Source organism: Narcine bancroftii, chromosome 6, assembly GCF_036971445.1.
Source record: "Narcine bancroftii isolate sNarBan1 chromosome 6, sNarBan1.hap1, whole genome shotgun sequence".
NCBI lineage: Eukaryota > Metazoa > Chordata > Chondrichthyes > Torpediniformes > Narcinidae > Narcine > Narcine bancroftii.
In genome coordinates this window covers 29,811,885-29,826,905 of record NC_091474.1, presented here as the reverse complement: position 1 = coordinate 29,826,905, position 15,021 = coordinate 29,811,885, and the positions used below count along the sequence as shown (strand labels likewise).

At 43.4% G+C, this 15,021-nt stretch overlaps 1 protein-coding gene across 11 annotated transcripts in view; it reads right to left on the bottom strand.

Annotated features, from left to right (window-relative positions):
- The window catches only part of chd6 (chromodomain helicase DNA binding protein 6), a 218,775-nt gene that overhangs the window by 33,717 nt on the left and 170,037 nt on the right, over positions 1 to 15,021 (bottom strand). For all 11 annotated transcript variants that reach the window (XM_069884536.1, XM_069884540.1, XM_069884534.1 and 8 more), the window contains 2 exons: positions 4,205 to 4,424; positions 3,259 to 3,464 (listed from right to left, as the gene is read on the bottom strand). In XM_069884536.1, the coding sequence (XP_069740637.1) occupies positions 3,259 to 3,464; positions 4,205 to 4,424 (426 nt within the window). The remainder of the gene's footprint in view (positions 1 to 3,258; positions 3,465 to 4,204; positions 4,425 to 15,021) is intronic.

Sequence of the window (15,021 nt, the reverse complement as noted above, 5' to 3'; positions counted from 1 at the left end):
ACAAGCAGGTAGGTAAAAGAGGTTGGGGGAGTGGCATTGCTGATTAGAAATAGTATCAGAGCTGCAGAAAAGAGGGAAGTAGTGGAAGGATTGCCTACTGCGGTACATGAAGGGGGCAATAACCCTACTCGGTGTCTATTAGACCCCCCCCCATCCCAATAATATGAGACATTGAGGAATTGACGAGCAGGTAGGGAAGCAGATTCTAAAATAATAAGGTAGTTGGAGTGGTGCAGCTAGGGGTGGTGCACAACATATTTTTCAAAGGTGACGCCGCTCTGCTGCTGCCACCTCCCTCCCCTCTGTCCGACACTTCTGCCACCCCTCCCCCCACCAACGACGCTGCTGGAAAATCAGTGTGGCCCGCCACTCAACCACTGATTCACCATCTGGCATGTGTCGTACCGCCTTTTTATGTGCTTGCTCTCCCTAATGTTAGAACCTGGCTATGCCCCTGGATAGTAGTTGTGGATTATTTTTAACTTTCTTAATATTGATTGGTATGGAATTTGATGGGTGTGATCAGGATAGTTTTCTAGATAGACTAACTAGATCGAGCACTGGGAAATGAACCAGGTCAGGTGTCAGATCTTTTAGAGGCCAAACATTTTGGAGAAAGTGATCACAACTCTCTCTCCCTTACCGTCGCACTGGAGAAGGTCAGAAATAGACAATTTAGGGAAAAATTTAATTCGGACAGGCAGGATCTTGGGAGATGTACTTGGGGAAAAGTACGCCAGGAGTGTTCAGAGAACATTTGCATGGTGCTCTGCAGAAATATATTTCATTGAGGCAGGAATAGCCTCAATGAAAGGTGAAAGAATCATGTTGTACAAGGGATGCAGCAAATCTAGTTAAGAAGAAAGGAAAAGCTTACAAGAGGTTTACAAAAATAAGAATTCATAGAGCTCTAGAGAATGAGAAGATTGTCAGGAAAGATTTCAAGAAAGGATTTAGGAGAGCTAGAAGGGGCCGTGAGCAGGCTTTGGCATACTTTATCAAGGAAAACCCCATGGCATTCTACAGGGACGTGAAAAATAAGAGGATGAGTTGAGTGAGGAGAGGACTCATCAGGGGTGATAGTGGAAATTTGTGTGGAATCGGAGAAGGTAGCAGAGATCCTTCATGGATACTTTGCTTCAGTATTCACCAGAGAAAAGGTCCTTGGCAATTGTGAAGAATGACTGTTGTGTTCTGCTATGGATCAGTTCTGGGGCCCCACCTCTTTGTGAATTTTATAAATGACCTGGATGGGGAAGTGGAAGGGTGGGTTATTAAGTTTGAAGATAGCCTGGTGGATTGCCAGAGATTATAAAGGGATATTGATAGGATGTAGAGCTGGGCTGAGAAGTGGCAGACAGAGTTTAACCCAAAAAAGCGTGAAGTGGTTAATTTCGGTACGTCAAATTTGAAACCAGCATACAATTTTAATGGAAAGACACTGAGCAGTCTGAACTAACTGAGAGATTTTGGTGTCCGTGTCCCCAGGTGACTCAAAGCTGCTGCATAAGTTGACGGTGTTATTAAGAAGGCATGTGGTGCGTTGGCCTTCATTAACCGTGAGATCGAGTTCAAGAGCTGTGAGTTAATGCTACAGAAAAAATGTTGAAGAAGATCTTTATTAGTCCCCACTTGGAATATTGCGTTCAGTTCTGGTCACCTCATTACAGGAAAGATGTGGATGTGATAGAGAGAGGGTCCAGTGGAGATGTTGTCTGAAATGGAGAGCATGCCTTGTGAGGATAGATTGAGTGAACTTGGTCTTTTCTACATGGAGCAACAGACAATAAGGGGTGACTTGATAGAGATATATAAGATGATGAAAGCCATGATCGTGTGTATGGCCAGAGGTTGAAATGACTAACACCAGTGGTGATAGATTTAAGGTGTTTGGGAGTACATACAGGGGGAATTCAAGATTTAAGTTTTTCCATGCAGAGAATGCTGGGTGCATGGATTGCACTGCCAGCAACAGTGGTGGAGGTAGGTTCAACAGGATCCCTTAAGGACAATTAGATAGGTACATGGAACTGAGAAAAATGGAGGGTTTTGCAGCAGGGAATTTCTAGGCAGTTATTATTGCAGGTTATTAGGTCAGTATAACACTGTGGTCTAACTCTCATATTGCTTCTTAGTTACCAATGTGAAAATTCCAGCCATTATCCCACACAAGGTCTCCAGGTTTCACCCATATTTCACTGTTCCCCAGGCTACTTTCTAAAGAGATTGGAGGGGATTCTGTGAGACAGGATCCTACATTAGAAAGGCCAGGGAGAGTCAGGAAGGCTTTGTGTGTGGGAATCATGTTTCTCAAATTTAATTGAAATTTTTGAAGAAGTGACCAAAATTACTGATGAGGACAGGGAAATGGATGTTATCTCCATGTGGTAGAGTGATCGAGAAGGTGAGATCACATGTGATCCACAACCATCTGGCCAATTGGATATAAAATTGGTTTGGTGATAGGAGTCAGGGGTGGTAGTAGAGGGCCATGACTCAATGGAGGCCTGTGACCAGCATTGTGTTGCAGGGATTTGTGCTAGAGTCTCTATCACAACATGTGTACCGAGAATTTGAATGCAAATGTAGGTGCTAAAATTAATAAGTTTGCAGAACATGCACCAAGATTGGACAGTGAAGAATGTTATCTAAGGTTACACAAGATCTTGATCAACTGGAAGAGAGAGTCCAAGGAAAGGCAGAGATAACTTAATTTGGACAAGTGCAAGGTGCTGCATTTTGGCAAGTTTAACCACAGCAGGACTTGCATAGAAAATGACAAGGAACTAGAGAATGCTGCACAGAGAAACCTAAACATACAGATACATAGTTAAATGAAAGTAGCAACACAGGTAGACAGGGCTGTGAAGGAAGCTTTTGTCATGCTTGCCTTCCTCGGTCAGGGCATACAGAAGAAGAGATGGGATGTCATGCTGCAGTTGAACAAGACATTGGGAAGGATGTTATTAAGTTGAAAAGGTGAAGAAAAGAGTCACAAGTAAGTTGCTGGGATTGGATAGGCTGAGTTATAAGGGGAGACAGCATAGGCTGGGACTCTTCTCCCTGAAGCAAAGAAACTGATGGATTACCTTTCAGCGGTATTTAAAATCACAATGTCATAGTTAAAGTCATAGTCTTTTGCCAGGGATATCTAAAACTAGAGGGCACGAGCTGAAAGTGAAAGGAGAAAGATTTAAAGGGTCCCGTGAGTTTGGGGTATGTGGACTGAGCTGCAGAGGAAGTGGACAGATTTCTCACCTTCTTTCCTTTGAGGCAGCCTGCAAACATTCCGGCACATCGCCACGAAGCTTCGGAAATACCTCTCCAGGCTCCCATCAGTTTTTCTCTCTAACCTGGCAAAGCTGCGGAACTGGTTCCAGTCAAACTGCTTCTTATCTGGATCATATACCACACCAAATGTTGAGACAACACGGTAGAAATCTGTCTGTTCCCTCCTTGTCCACCTTGAAAGATAAAGAGCCGGGCATGACCCTCTGAGAAATCAGAAACCAACTTTTCTTTCACAAATTTCCATCATGAATAACTGTGTGCTGCCTGACAGCTCCAAACACCCTGGTTCCTTCCTGACCTCTGCTGTTATCAGTGTTGGGGTTGCAAACTTTCCTGTGACTGACTTGGTTTTAGCCATATGCTCGTTTCCTTCCCACATCATATTGGAACGGCCTTTCTCTGACCTGAAAAGTTTCAGCTGGTCAGAATTCAGTGTCTGGATTTGGGCATCCATTCTAGCCTGGACAAACCATACAGGAAGGGCGAAATGGTTCACCTACAAATCACATTGCCTCGACTATCTGAATCAATTATTTTATGAATGTATATCATGCACATACAGAAAAAACTTTGGAATTTGACACATTAGAATTTCTAAATTCAATCAAATTATCCAAGTTAGTTGTACACCATATTCCAAGAACAAAATATTGTACAGAACTTGTGGAAAACATCATGCAGCTTCTCAAAGCAAGCTATAAAATTCTTCCTCAAGTTTGGCATAGTAACCATGAAGACAACAGGTATGGCATCGCCTATCTGATTTCCACAGCTACCCACCCAAGAATCCACAATTCAAATTTGAGGGGGTGCTGTCTAGCGACTGGATCAAGGCACAAGCTCTCATCCTAGGCCCACCACCTCTTTTTCCACAGAGCACAAGAATGACACAGAATGTGTCCCAATCGTTTACCGTTGTTGGATTTCCATGGTAACTATGTCCATTTCTGGCATCCTTCCCCAGATCTCATCCTGTGGATACCAGCGACGTCGGTTATTGCGAGCCAGTGACTCCATCCTCACCAGCTCCTTGCGATTGCAGCGCTGATAGGCAGTTATCAGGCGACGGAGACGAGCGGTGAGCACAGATGCAACTGGCCACTGAGGACGGTCAATGTCGATGCCATCCTGGCCTTGAATAGAGCAAAGGTCAAAGGTGAGTGAACATTCAGCAGAATAGGCAGATAACCACATCCCAGGATATCCTATAAAAACAAACAATTTTGCATATAATAATACATGCTGCAGAACTGTTCAGCAGGTCCCCTATGTCCTTCAACAACTGTTACAGGTGCACATTGAAAATTTGTTGAAGAAAGCAAATGACATGTTGGCCTTTTTGTGAGAGGTTTGAATATAGAAGCAGGGAGGTCTTACTACAGTTGTCCAGGGCCTTGGTGAGACCACATCTTGATCATTCTGTAGTTTTGGCCTTCAGATTTGAGGAAAGACATTCATGCCACTGAGAGGGCACAGTCAAGGTTCACTAGATTGATCTCTAGGATGGCAGGATTGACCAAAGAAGACTGGATTTAGAAGAATGAGAGGAAATCTCATTGAGACAAATACAATTCTGACAGGACTAGCCTAGGCAGATTAGATGCAGAAAAAATGTACCTTATGTTGTAAAGTCCAGAACAAGGGGTTGCAGTCTAATGATGGAGGGGTAGCCACTTAGGACTGAGATGAGAAACATTTTCAATTAGAGAGTTGTGAACTTGTAGAAATCCCTGCCATTGAAAGTTGTTGAGGCTGGTTCATTAGATATGTTCAAAGGAGAGCTGGATGTGGCCCCATTGGCTAAAGGGATCAAGAAATGTGGAAAGAAAGCAATAGGGGACTGAAATTGTATGATCTGCTTGATTGTATCGAATGATGGAGCACGCTCAAATGGCTGAATAGCTCCTCCTACTCTTATTTTCTTGGTTTCAAAAAGCATACTTGCTGGATGCTTCACAGCGTTGGATGGGAGATGCTCACTGAAGATCAGAAACTGCAGAAGGTAGCAAATGGAATTCAAAACTTAATACAAACTTTCTTCCCCTCCTTGGACTGATCTGTATTTTCATGGTCACGTACTTACCCATGTAAGTAGTGGTACCAGCCACCACTGATGACGTAAGCGATGCAATGTACAGGGGTAAATAGCACGCATGTGCGGGCGTGTTTAGCGTCAGTATATGGCTGATGAATCTCAGATGCAGGAGGAGGAGAATGAGAACATCAGAATCACCTGTGTGGCAGTGAGCCAATGAGGTCAGAGTGGTGTTAAGGGAGTTGAATAATGCAATGTTGTATCTAGTGAATAATAAAAAAGAAAGTCGACTTCATGGTGTGCTGAAAGAAATGAGTGAGTGCATTCTTTCTTTATTTGTAAACTGTGATAAATCAGTGCCATTACAAGTGGTTACCCCGTGAGTTCACAGCACCTTCTAACTTAAAATGGATAGTGATGAGGAGAAACCCCCTTACAGGAGCAGTAGGGGAGGTCAAACTAAAGATCCCCCCCTCCCCTTTTTTTATTAATAATGCACCAGCATGGCTTATGATCCTCGAAGCATGTTTCTCTGGCCTCAGTGTGACGAGTCAGCAGATAATGTATGGTTTACTTGTGAATCGTATTCAAGAGCAGATTGCCTGTGAATTGGAGGATGTCTTAGTGGATCCAGATGGTAATCTCCCAACATGCTTAAGGCAGCTATTCTGCGGCGAACTCTGCCATCAAGAGAGACTCATATTGCACAATTACAAGCTGATGACAGCCAAGGCAACAGGCAACTGTTGAGGAGGTGGTGCAGGCTAGCTGAAACAGATCCCATTGAAGGAGATTTTTGGTAAAAGAGGTTCCATCGATGTTTACCTCATTGTGTTCAAGAGCATTTGGTGAGTGTCTTTCAAATGTCCACTCTCGATCAGTTAGCGGATCATGCCGACCTCGTTATGTCCACGACCTCTGCATTGAAGATAGAAGGATTGGCTTCTTCCCCTAGTCAACAGAGCATATGGAACTGGAACAACTGCTTACCGTGCCTTGTGAAGTACCAGCACTATATCAATCGAAGGTAGTGCCAGCATCTTCTCAATTGAGAAAAAAATCTAAAGATGGCGGCACTGCCGGCAGCACTGCCGCTGGTGCAGACCCGCAGCAAGCGGAGACACAGTGCTCCCGCAGGGTCCAGCCACCCAGTCGACAGCCATCGGCTCCGCATGGGCTTGGAACAACCTGTTGAGGAAGCCAACAGTGGTTTTATTTGAGATACTGCCATCTTGGGGCCCAGGATGGCGGCGCCTATTAATCGGCAGCAGTCACAAGGGGTTGCAGACTCTAGAGAAGCAAAGGAATGGAGTCGGGAAGATCACCTCCATCCCCCACACACCCGTCTGAGAAGGAGAAGCGGAAGAGACGACCCACTGGACTGTGACCCATGGAGGCGGACCAACGAGGGGGCTCTGCGGCTAAGGGACCAGTGCAAGCGGCAGGCTGGTGGCGACTAGAGGTGAGGAACCCACAGAAACTGCAGTCGGGAGACTTGCTGGGCTGCAGACTGCTGGAGACTGGCTCAAACTGGCCGAAGAGGTACCAGGTATTGGAACCGGGACGTGAGGGGAGCCGAAGGGTCCCTGACCATGTCGGAAGTTTGGATCTGGAACTTGGGTCCCCAATGATTTGGACTAGACTCTGGATGTCTGCGAAAGAAATGGAGGAGAATCTACAGACTGGGTAACTATGGGGGGACTCTGTCTGACTGTAAAATTTTAAGAAATGGCGTATCTGTTTGCCTTACGGCAGGTAAAGAGAAATTTCATGTAATAGGACACTGTTTTATTTCTACGATAATAAATTGAATCTTGAAGATAGCACCAGCACCATATTAATCAAAGATAACTGAGTTGGAGCAGCTGTATGCAGGTCTAGGCTTTGGGCACGCAATGGAATTCCTTCCATTGACCTGCTTGGAATCGTGGTGGTCGAGGACATGGTAGAGGCAATAGATGGCGTATTTGTTGGAAGCATCAAACGTCTGGTTCTGCTGCCTGGTCCTGTCAACCACCTTGTGACTTGTACAAATGGCAGCTGGGAAACAAACAGGCCTGACAGTAGAGGCAACTGCTGCCCACGGGCATGTCAGCTGCTGTCTCTTCCTAAAAGACTATCTCTCGGGTGTTCAATTTCTTGTAGATTCTGCTGCAGAGATTTCAATGGTCCCTCCAAAACTGCTGTCATGGACTGCAGCCCTTGTATGCAAGTGAACTGCATCTGTTCATGATGAGCCTTCAACCTGGCCTCTTCCCTCTCCAAGCTTTCCTCAAGTGTTTCGCTCACCTAGTGACCCCATTGGTACTCCAGTGGTAGCACGGGCTAATAGATTACTCCCGGAATATCTTGAAATCGAGAAAATCGGAATTCAACCACGTGCAAGAATTAGGCTGCTGGGCTTCACAGTTGTATATGGTTCCAAAAGAAATCTCCTGGGGATTGGCGGTCTTATGGTGATTATCGTGCCCGGGACAATTCTACTATGCCTGACCGATACAACATCCCTAATTTACAAGACTTTTCAGCAAACCTCCACGGCAAACATATATTTGCGAAAATAAATCTAGTATGTGCTTACTGTCAGATTCCAGTTGAGCCTTTGGATGTTGCAAATCTTTCTTTGGCTTGGCTTCGCGGACGAAGATTTATGGAGGGGGTAAAAAGTCCACGTCAGCTGCAGGCTCGTTTGTGGCTGACCAGTCCGATGCGGGACAGGCAGACACGATTGCAGCGGTTGCAAGGGAAAATTGGTTGGTTGGGGTTGGGTGTTGGGTTTTTCCTCCTTTGCCTTTTGTCAGTGAGGTGGGCTCTGCGGTCTTCTTCAAAGGAGGCTGCTGCCCGCCAAACTGTGAGGCGCCAAGATGCACGGTTTGAGGCGTTATCAGCCCACTGGCGGTGGTCAATGTGGCAGGCACCAAGAGATTTCTTTAGGCAGTCCTTGTACCTTTTCTTTGGTGCACCTCTGTCACGGTGGCCAGTGGAGAGCTCGCCATATAATACGATCTTGGGAAGGCGATGGTCCTCCATTCTGGAGACGTGACCCATCCAGCGCAGCTGGATCTTCAGCAGCGTGGACTCGATGCTGTCGACCTCTGCCATCTCGAGTACCTCGACGTTAGGGGTGTGAGCGCTCCAATGGATGTTGAGGATGGAGCGGAGACAACGCTGGTGGAAGCGCTCTAGGAGCCGTAGGTGGTGCCGGTAGAGGACCCATGATTCGGAGCCGAACAGGAGTGTGGGTATGACAACGGCTCTGTATACGCTTATCTTTGTGAGGTTTTTCAGTTGGTTGTTTTTCCAGACTCTTTTGTGTAGTCTTCCAAAGGCGCTATTTGCCTTGGCGAGTCTGTTGTCTATCTCATTGTCGATCCTTGCATCTGATGAAATGGTGCAGCCGAGATAGGTAAACTGGTTGACCGTTTTGAGTTTTGTGTGCCCGATGGAGATGTGGGGGGGCTGGTAGTCATGGTGGGGAGCTGGCTGATGGAGGACCTCAGTTTTCTTCAGGCTGACTTCCAGGCCAAACATTTTGGCAGTTTCCGCAAAGCAGGACGTCAAGCGCTGAAGAGCTGGCTCTGAATGGGCAACTAAAGCGGCATCATCTGCAAAGAGTAGTTCACGGACAAGTTTCTCTTGTGTCTTGGTGTGAGCTTGCAGGCGCCTCAGATTGAAGAGACTGCCATCCGTGCGGTACCGGATGTAAACAGCGTCTTCATTGTTGGGGTCTTTCATGGCTTGGTTCAGCATCATGCTGAAGAAGATTGAAAAGAGGGTTGGTGCGAGAACACAGCCTTGCTTCACGCCATTGTTAATGGAGAAGGGTTCAGAGAGCTCATTGCTGTATCTGACCCGACCTTGTTGGTTTTCGTGCAGTTGGATAATCATGTTGAGGAACTTTGGGGGATATCCGATGCGCTCTAGTATTTGCCAAAGCCCTTTCCTGCTCACGGTGTCGAAGGCTTTGGTGAGGTCAACAAAGGTGATGTAGAGTCCTTTGTTTTGTTCTCTGCACTTTTCTTGGAGCTGTCTGAGGGCAAAGACCATGTCAGTGGTTCCTCTGTTTGCGCGAAAGCCGCACTGTGATTCTGGGAGAATATTCTCGGCGACACTAGGTATTATTCTATTTAGTAGAATCCTAGCGAAGATTTTGCCTGCAATGGAGAGCAACGTGATTCCCCTGTAGTTTGAGCAGTCTGATTTCTCGCCTTTGTTTTTGTACAGGGTGATGATGGTGGCATCACGAAGATCCTGAGGCAGTTTACCTTGGTCCCAACAAAGCTTGAAAAACTCATGCAGTTTGGCATGCAGAGTTTTGCCGCCAGCCTTCCAGACTTCTGGGGGGATTCCATCCATACCTGCTGCTTTGCCACTTTTCAGTTGATCGATTGCCTTATATGTCTCATCCAGGGTGGGAACCTCATCCAGCTCTAGCCTTAGGGGCTGTTGAGGGAGCTGGAGCAGGGCGGAATCTTGGACTGAGCGGTTGGTACTGAAAAGAGATTGGAAGTGTTCTGACCATCGGTTGAGGATGGAGATCTTGTCGCTGAGGAGGACTTTGCCGTCTGAGCTGCGCAGCGGGCTTTGGACTTGGGGTGAGGGGCCGTACACAGCCTTTAGAGCCTCGTAGAAACCCCTGAAGTCGCCAATTGCAAATACGGCAGTAATTACCCCTTTAGGCATGCTTGAGTTTCTGTGAATGCCATTCGGTCTGTGGAATGCAGCTCAGACATTCCAGCGGTTTATGGATCACATACTCGCTGGCCTTGATTTTGTGTTTGTTTATATCAACGATATTCTGGTTGCAAGCGTGGATGAAGAAGAGCACAAGAGCCACCCTATCTCATTGATTCAGAGGCTTAATGAGTTTGGCATCCCAGTAAATACACTTTTGGCGCTGCTGATCATATAATTTTGGGACAGAATTATGCAACATGGTATTTTGCCCAATAAATCAAAAGTATGAGAGATTTGAGAATTTCCTACACCCATTACGTTTGGCTAGTTGCTACGTTTTTAATCGCCAATTTCTGCCAAATGCTGCAGCATCTCTATTAACCCTTACTGAACTACTCAGATCCAATAAGTCAGTGACCAAAAGTCCATTAACTCTGGGAGATGATGCTGTGTGTGCTTTCATTGATGCGCAGACTGCACTTGCGAATGCCACGATGCTTGTACATCAAAAGGCCAAAGCCTTGCTCTCTTTTACCACAGATGCATTTGTCAGTGCTGTGGGAGAATATGAGAATGATGACTCCATGGGCATTTGGAGCCTCTGGTGTTTTTTTCAGCCAAGCTGTCACTGGCTCAGGCAAAGTATATTACGTTTGGTCGAGAACTCTTGGTCATCTATCTCATAGTGAAACATTTCTGCTTCTTATTGGAAGATTATTCTTTCATCATTTATACAGACTACCAGTCTCTTACGCATACTGCAAGTACAAGCTCACATCTCTAATCACCCAGAGATTTGGCACTTGGACTTCATCCTACCATTTTCATCGGATATATGGCACATCTGAGGAAAAGCAAATGCCGTGGCCAGATGTGACATTGACACCTTACATACAACTACTGTCACAGATTTCACCACCCTGGCTCGTGCACAGCACACCAATTCTGATCTCATCCGGTATCACCAGATCAACTGTGGTCTCCATCTTCAAGATGTGATCCTGGTTGAATTGGGTGAAAAGTTAGTCCGTGATTTTTTCCACAGGAAGGCCTAGGCTTTTTGCGCCGGCAGCTATGAGGCAGGAGATTTTTGAGTCTCTTCACAATCTATTGCATCCTGGTAGAAGAGCATCAATCAAACTAGTTATGGAACATTTTACCTGGCCTCATTTTAAACAAGATGTTGGATTATGGGCAAAGGCCTGCTTACCGTCAACGCTCTAAAGTTTCCAGACAAACGAAATTTAAGCTCAGCGTTGTTCTGAGCTCTCACTAATCTGCTGGGCACTGTCCGCATTTGCCCTACAGACCAATGGCCTCGTTGAGCATTTCCATCAACAAGTAAGGCAGCATTACCAGCAGGTGGTGATGCATCTACGTGGAGCGAACGTTTGACAATAGTTCTCCTTTGAGATCGTACAGCTGGCAAGGCAGATCTTGGATGTTCAGCAGCAGAGCTTGTATGTAGCACTGCGTTAACCTTGCCAGGTGAGTTTGTGAATCAGAGTCCAAGCACAATGCTCTATTATCCGGCTCGGTATGTTGATAATCTTCGGGAAAACTTAAGATTACTCCATCCTACTCCTACGCATATGTGCCGAATGATTTACAACGCTGTACTCGTGTTCCTCTGGGATGATGCTGTTCGTAAACGACTTCATCCGTTTACAATGGTCCTTTTCAGGTCTTATGACACTACCCGTAGACCTTTATGATTAACAGGAATAGAAAAGCTGACACGGTTTCCATCAACAGGTTGAAGTCAGCGTATATCGACGGTCCATGTTTTGCATGGGAGCCGGAGTCAGAGGACCAATCTCACCTTTGCCAGTTGGACTATGCATTGTCTGTCTTGCACTATCGAATGAGGGTGGGCTGAACTGTAAGTCCTCCGGACTGTTACGTAGTGGGACAGTTCCAATCAGGCTCCTCCTTCCATGGCTCAGAGGCTGAGGGGAGGAGGGCTGGCATGGTTGCGCACTTATCTTTGTCGCGAGTGGTGTGTTGGTTGCTGCTGACTTGAGCGATGCAGCATGTGGGAGTAATAGCGCACGTGCATGGGTGTATTAAGTGTCAGTATCTGGTGATGAAACTCAGATGCAAGTGTCAGGATCATCCATGTGGCAGTGAGCCAATGAGAAGGTCAGAGGAGTTTAGCTGGGTGGTGTTTAGGGAGTTGAAGAATGCGATGTTGACTTCACAGTGTGCTGAAACAAGTTTGTAAGCCATGGTAAATCAGTGCCGTTACAGCGTCTCCTGCTAGGAAAAAGTCAATCACACACCAGACACCACTTCTCTCTCCTCCCATTTGGGGCAAGACTCAAAAGTGTAAAATCAAGCACCAACAGGCTTAAAGTTAGTTTCTTCCCTGCAGCCATCAAGCTCCTGAATGAAACTCATACAGTTCTCTCATGCTGCATTTCCTCACATTGATGATTGCTAGCTTTCATTATAGTTCTATACTCTGTAACTTGCTCCTGTTCTATTTTATACAGCTGTATGATAGAGTTGATGTTAAGACTACTCACAGAAGAAACCTTCTCACTGTTCTAGATATACTGTGACAATAAATTTAAAGAGATAGAAGGAACCTTTTTTTTTTTTACACACATCAAGTGGTGAGGGCCTGGAATACACTTCCACAAGCAGGCAGGTGCAAAGGAAATGTTCACAAGATAGGTGGCAGGCAAAGGATCTGAAAGAACTTGTAGGACAGGAGGAAAAAGGCAAACAATAGGAACAGTTGGATTGCTATTAGTGACGTGACTTGTTAATAGAATTAATGAGATTAACAGATTATATTCTATGACATCTAGTATGGACTTTTATAAGGAAAGAGTAGAATTTCAAACTCAGCATGACTTATTATTAACTTACCCCATCGAGAATTAACGACTTAAGATTATGCTGAAATTAATAAAGTGTTTCAGGAATTTTATTCAGATTTATACAAATCTGAATTTCCTAATAATTCTATTTAAAAGAATACATTTTTGCAAAGGTTGAATATTCCTGAAATATCATTTGAAGTTTCCCAAGTTACATCTTCTCTTCAATGGCTTTACAGTAAAATTTTTAAACATCACTTAATAATTTACTTAATTCTCAACTATGTAAAGTATTCGAAAATTCCGTTTTTTCTACTGCCAACTTTTTATGAAGGGTTAATTTGATTGATTCCTAAAAGAGATAAAGATCTGACTGAATGTACTTCCTATAGGCCAATTTCAGGCCAATTTCTGTGTTGAATGTAGATTTTAAGATTCTAGCCAACAGGTTTGAAAATATTCTTCCCTCTTGTATCTAAAGATCAGATTGAATTTATTAAAAGTCGCTATTCACAATTTAGATTAATTAATATTATTTATTCCTCTTCAGACACAATTTCTGAATGTGTAATTTTTCTATATGCTGAAAAGACTTGACAGTGGAATGGAACTATCTATTTGAAACATTAAGGGGATTTAATTTTGGTATGGGCTTTATATCATGGAGTAATCGATCTATAGTACCTCCTTAGCTATGGTAATAACAAATCTTCCTCATTTAGGCTGCTTAGGGGAACTAGACAGGGATGTCCCCTTAGCCCCTTGCTATTTGATGTAGCTTTAGAACCTCTGGCAATAACCCTTAGAGACACTCAAGAGGTCAAGGGATTGCCAGAGATGGAGGTTTTTTTTGTATGCAGATGACTTATTAGTTTATATTTCAGATCCTGAAAGATCTATTCCAGTTATGTTATCTTTCTCTGGATATAAATTAAACCTTTATAAAAGTGAACATTTTCCGATTAATCTGCAGGTCCTAATCTACACTCAAGTTCCATTAAAGATTGTTAAAGATAACCTCATATACTTAAGGGTTAAAGTTACTAAAAGATTTAAAGATTTATATAAACTCGATTTTTCTCCTCTATTCAAGTACATGAATGGAGGAGAAATAGTCTTTTTCCAAACGGTTTCCTTTATCATTATCTTTAATAGGTCATATTAATGCAGTTAAATGATAATATTACCTAAGTTTTTAGGTAATATTAGTGGAGTTATTATTATTTCAAGCAATTTCACTCTGAAACCCTTTTTTTTTAAAACTAATATTGACTCAAAAGTTTCCTCCTTTAATTGGAAAAAAAAACCCTAGAATTAGTAAGTTTCATTTACAAAAATTGAAAAAAGATGGAGGTATGGCCCGACCTAATTTTAGATTTTATTACTGGGCTGCTCATATTTGCTATCTAACTTTTTGGATTTTTTATTCTGATAAATTGTATCATCCATTATAGACAGATTTGGAATTGAGATCTATACATCAGTACTCCGTGGCTTCTTTATTGGGGGCCTCTCTTCCATTTAGCTTTTCCAAGATCAATAGGAATATATCTAATCCCATACTCAAACTGGTTCCAATTTAGGATATTTTTTAAGTTTAAAAAACCCATCTTATCTAGTGCTACCTCTGATAATTACTTTTTCGACCATCAATAATTGATCAATCTTTCTTTATATGGAAAATCAAAGGTATTGTTTCTTTTGCAAATTTATTTAAGTAAGGTTGTTAAATGTCTTGAACAGATTGCAAGTACTAATTTTTACAGATTTACCAAATACTAATTTTTAAAAAATATTTAACAATTAGAAATTAGAAATATTAACAATTAGAAATGTCATATTACTGGATTTTTCATTTGTGTATTCACCAGATTTAGTTGATAATATTTTTCAATTGAATCCTTCTCAGAAAAGATTAATTGGAATTATATATGATAAATTATTGAAATTACATCCAGTACTTCACGATAAGATACAAAAGGCTTGGGAATTTCCCCCAAAATAGGGGTACATAAAGCGAGATTAAGAGAGAGAGCAGATCTAAATAGTCAAATAAATGAGAAAGATTGGATGGAATTGTGTAAGAATAATATGACAAAAATTATAAATGTTAGATATAGGTTAGTTCAATATAATTTTTTGCATCAGTTATATTTGACTCCACTAAAATTAAATAGACTGAAACCTGCT